At 42.2% G+C, this 4,804-nt stretch overlaps 1 protein-coding gene across 1 annotated transcript; it reads right to left on the bottom strand.

The window, feature by feature from the left end:
• Positions 1-2,049: 2,049 nt before the first annotated feature.
• LOC115925467 lies at positions 2,050-3,021 on the bottom strand. Its single transcript, XM_030989367.1, has one exon. It carries the CDS (start codon positions 3,019-3,021, stop codon positions 2,050-2,052), a length of 972 nt encoding a protein of 323 aa, XP_030845227.1.
• Between the last annotated feature and the right edge of the window lie 1,783 nt (positions 3,022-4,804).

Genomic DNA, 4,804 nt, shown 5'->3' on the forward strand with positions numbered 1-4,804 from the left:
TTGCACCATTTTCGACTCTTAATAAGCCATATTTTATCTGAATTCAGTTTCCCTCTCTCGCGCGAAGCGCGGAAGCCTTGACGTTTCCTTAAATTATTAGAGAAAGCAGACGATTGGGTGTACTGTTCTCGACTCTTAATTCTCGTCTGAATTCAGTTTCCCCTTCCCGCGCGAAGTGCAAAAAGCTTAGACGTTTGATTTAATTATTATAGAAAGAAGATGATTCGTTGCACCGTTTTCGACTGATAATAAGCCATAATCTGAATTCAGTTTCCCCCTCTCGCGCGAAGCGCGAAAGCCTTGACGTTTCCTTAAATTATTAGAGAAAGCAGACGATTGAGTGTACTGTTTTCGACTCATAATTCTCGTCTGAATTCAGTTTCCCCTTCCCGCGCAAAGCGCGAAAAGCTTAGACATTTGATTTAATAATTATAGAAAGAAGACGATTCGTTGCACCGTTTTCGACTCTTAATAAGCCATATTTTATCTGAATTCAGTTTCCCCCTCTCGCGCGAAGCGCGGAAGCCTTGACGTTTCTTTAAACTATTAGAGAAAGCAGACAATTGAGTGTACTGTTTTCGACTCTTAATTCTCGTCTGAAGTCAGTTTCCCCTTCCCGTGCGAAGCGCGAAAAGCTTAGACGTTTGATTTAATTATTATAAAAAGAAGATGATTCGTTGCGCTGTTTTCGACTCTTAATAAGCCATAATCTGAATTCAGTTTCCCCCTCTCGCGCGAAGCGCGAAAACCTTGACGTTTCCTTAAATTATTAGAGAAAGCAGACGATTGAGTGTACTGTTTTCGACTCTTAATTCTCGTCTGAATTCAGTTTCCCCTCCCGCGCAAAGCGCTAGAAGCTTAGACGTTTGATTTAATAATTATAGAAAGAAGACGATTCGTTGCACCGTTTTCGACTCTTAATAAGCCATATTTAATCTGAATTCAGTTTCCCCCTCTCGCGCGAAGCGCGGAAGCCTTGACGTTTCCTTAAACTATTAGAGAAAGCAGACGATTGAGTGTACTGTTTTCGACTCTTAATTCTCGTCTGAATTCAGTTTCCCCTTCCCGCGCAAAGCGCGAAAAGCTTAGACGTTTGATTTAATAATTATAGAAAGAAGACGATTCGTTGCACCGTTTTCGACTCTTAATAAGCCATATTTAATCTGAATTCAGTTTCCCCCTCTCGCGCGAAGCGCGGAAGCCTTGACGTTTCCTTAAACTATTAGAGAAAGCAGACGATTGAGTGTACTGTTTTCGACTCTTAATTCTCGTCTGAATTCAGTTTCCCCTTCCCGTGCGAAGCGCGAAAATCTTAGACGTTTGATTTAATTATTATAGAAAGAAGACGATTCGTTGCACCGTTTTCGACTCTTAATAAGCCCTATTTATCTGAATTCAGTTTCCCCCTCTCGCGCGAAGCGCGGAAGCCTTGACGTTTCCCTATCGTGACATACTATACGTGTAGGCTATACATAAACAAAATAACTCATTTCTCATGCATTATGCTGCAATTGAAACAATCACATTTTTTTCTTCTTCTTTTTCTTCCTTTTTTTTCCTCTCTTTTTTTTGTTGGTAATATCAGGGGGGGATGATTGTACAGGCCATCCCCCCTACTTCAAACCAGGGGGGATGCAGCCCCCCCCCCATCCCCCGGGATTTACGCCCCTGCTCTCTTTGGCCTTCTCCAGCACTTGCCTGACAATGAAAATAGCATCAGTGGTTCCCCTGGAGCTCCGGAATCCACACTGCTCTTCCGATAAATGCTCTTCAATTGTCCCTTGGATCCTACTGAGCACCATCCTGCAGAAATTTTTGGCCGGCACTGATAGCAGTGTTATGGCTCGGTAGTTAGCTGGGTCAAGTTTATCCCCCTTTTTGTGCACAGGGGTAATAAGGCCTTTGCCCCACTCAACTGGTGTCTCGCCTTGCATAAAAGCAGTGTTGATGATCTTCAGCAAGATCTGTGCCATTGCTAGACAACCAGATTTCAGTGTTTCAGCTGCTATGTTATCAAATCGCAGCTTTAACCTCTTCTATGGTAAAAGGTTAAGTCTGGTTTTCAGTAGGAGGAGGTTCAGGTATATTGCGAAGTGTGTTGGTGTCTCTCGGGAACTCTGTATTAAGATGGGTGCTGAAATGTTCTTTCCAACAATCCAAAACATCTCCTGGAGCAGTTTTGAGGACCCCCTTTTTGTTCTTGGCTGCTGGCTGTATCCTCTCCTTCTCACCAGCTAGTTTTCTTACTTTCTTAAATAGCTCATGGCTGTCATTTCGTGCCTGTGCTGCCTCCATTTCCTCTACTTCTTTCTTGAGAGTTTCCCTCTTCCACTTTTTGACTTCATATTTAACTTTTTTGTTAAGGCGCCGGTACTTCATAATATTATGATTATTATGAGGTGAGTTCAGTTTAGTTACCCTAGCCTTCCTTCTGAGTTCACAAGCATCTCTCACATGTTCTCGGAGATGTTTCACTTGTTTCCCTCTCCTGATGCCAACAACTTGCTTGGTAATCTCGTTGGTTGTATTCATGAACCTTAACCAGAGCTCATCTATGTCTGTATCTTCCAGCAGCAACAATGGTTCGAACGCTCCACCAATTCGGGCTTGGAATTCTTCAGCAACAGATGGGTTTTTAAACCTGCCCACATCATATGACTTCTGTACGCTCTTTATTCTTCTAGCTTTTGGTGGCTGAAACTGTACATTGGCTAAAACAAGGTTGAGATCTGACCTAATGTCAGCAGAGCAGAACGACCTACTATTTTTGATGCTCTTTAAGTCATCTTGGTACACCAAGATAAAGTCAATCTGGTTCTTATATAGGCCACCTGGCGAAGTCCAAGTTGCTCTTCGACAGTCCTTATGTTGGAAGTATGTGTTACTGACTGCTAGTCTATGGATCATACAGAACTCCATTAGCTTTTCTCCTCTGCTATTCATCACTCCAAGTCCAAACTTGCCTAAGGCAGGTGCCCATATTTTAAAGTCTGATCCTATCTTGGCATTAAAGTCCCCCATAATTATCTACTTCTCTTTCTTTGGGATTTGTTGGATATGTAGTTGAAGCAGATCATAAAATTAATCACTCTCTTGATCACCATGTCCACTTGTGGGTGCATAAACTTGAATGATATTCAAGACTCCTCCTTTCATCTGGAATTTTTCTGTAATCATTCTGGACGATACTGCTTCATAACCCAGTAGGCAGTGGAGTATATTTGGTGAAATCATTATGCCAACTCCCTCACGGCTTCTATTGTCTTTTCGGCTTGACAGTAAAAAGGTGTACCCATCTTTAGTAATGAGGGTCTCTACATCAGTGAGGTGTGTCTCGCTAAGGCCAAGGATGTCTAGTTGAAATCTCCTTGCTTCCTCCATTAAAATGTCCCAGTGCCCGGTTGTCTTCATTGTCCTCACATTCCAGGCTGCTATACTCAAGCCTCTAGTTTTCATCTTCTCCCCAACTTTGACCCCACCAGGTGTATCCTTAGTCATATCAGGTAGCTTCCCTTTACGAGCGGGATGCATTGTCACAATTGGCCTACTTACAATTGCTCTTTTTGACTGTACTTTGTTGGCCTTCCTTGTTGATGGCGCAGTCCTACTTTTCCTTGATGAATCTTCTGTTGTCCTCTTCTTTGCTGTGTTCTCTGAAGTCTTCTTCCTTGGGTTGTATGCTGTTTCATCTGCGACTTGTACCTGTAAGGAGGGTGGCAGCCTTGACAATAACGGCATAATCTTCGCACCCCTGCCGCTATGCTGCCGTGTAGCAGCCACCGGGACTCGGGGCCATGGCTTTGGATTTTTGTTCATGATTGGTAGATTTCCCGAAGGAGTTTTGACCAGTGTGCTAAAGCACATAAACTGGGCACGCGGTCAATAAATTCCCAGTCTGGTACAACGATGTTCTATTGATTTAAGGAGAAGGCCACCACCCCACACCTGAGGTTTTATCGGGTTTTCCTACCCTACCCAGAGCCCCTGTCAGTTCCCCAGACCGCGGGGCCCAGGTATCCGATTAGTACCACGAGGAGGTAGGGGTTGAGTTACATGCAGAGAGGCGATTATGGACAGATAGACAAAATGCTATCTGTACATACAACATGGAGAGGGGAAAAGGAGGGGTATAGAGTAGGAATTAAAGCAAGAGGGAAGGTAAAGGGACAGCCATGCAGGGATACATGCAGAGAGGGAATGCAAAAGAATGAAAAAGCTTCTAAATAATGTGCCATCGTTTCCAGAACTCAACTTTCTCTTTTTATATCTGATGAAAGAGGCCTATTTAAGGTTGATCCACAATCATTGTCATTTCTTATAAATAAAAAATCATTATCTGTTCATATGAGGTGTATATAGAAAATGCTGTGACAAATATAATATTATTTAAGGCTCTAAATAATGAAGGTTAAAATAGTTGAATAGCTCTGTATAAAGTAATGGAATAGCTTAGTCAGATATTGAAGATGTTTCGTGTAAAAAAAAGAAACTATGAATACTTTTGAGGCGCAATTGTTTAGAGCTGGTCTTGATTTTGCCCTTACCAATTATATTAGATTAAATTAGAGTGTTGGTCATGCAATTGCATTGTGAAAGAAACGATGTGGAATCGATCAGGAAATGTTGATCATATAGCATATAACTATTGGTGTAAACTCCATGGTTCTGGAGTCAACAAAATGATAAGAAATTTGGCCCAGTCTTGGTAAAGTAACAAGTACTATGAACATGAAGATGTATATGGGACTACACAAACACGTGGCATAAAAAATGGCCTCATTGTTAAGCTGTTACCTGCCATATT

This window comes from Strongylocentrotus purpuratus, unplaced genomic scaffold (assembly GCF_000002235.5).
Source record: "Strongylocentrotus purpuratus isolate Spur 01 unplaced genomic scaffold, Spur_5.0 spur5_scaffold_18, whole genome shotgun sequence".
NCBI classification, from domain to species: Eukaryota; Metazoa; Echinodermata; class Echinoidea; order Camarodonta; family Strongylocentrotidae; genus Strongylocentrotus; species Strongylocentrotus purpuratus.

Bases quoted from the DNA above. Each gene is read 5' to 3' on its own strand.
- LOC115925467 (XM_030989367.1), bottom strand. From the start codon at position 3,021: ATGGGGGACTTTAATGCCAAGATAGGATCAGACTTTAAAATATGGGCA.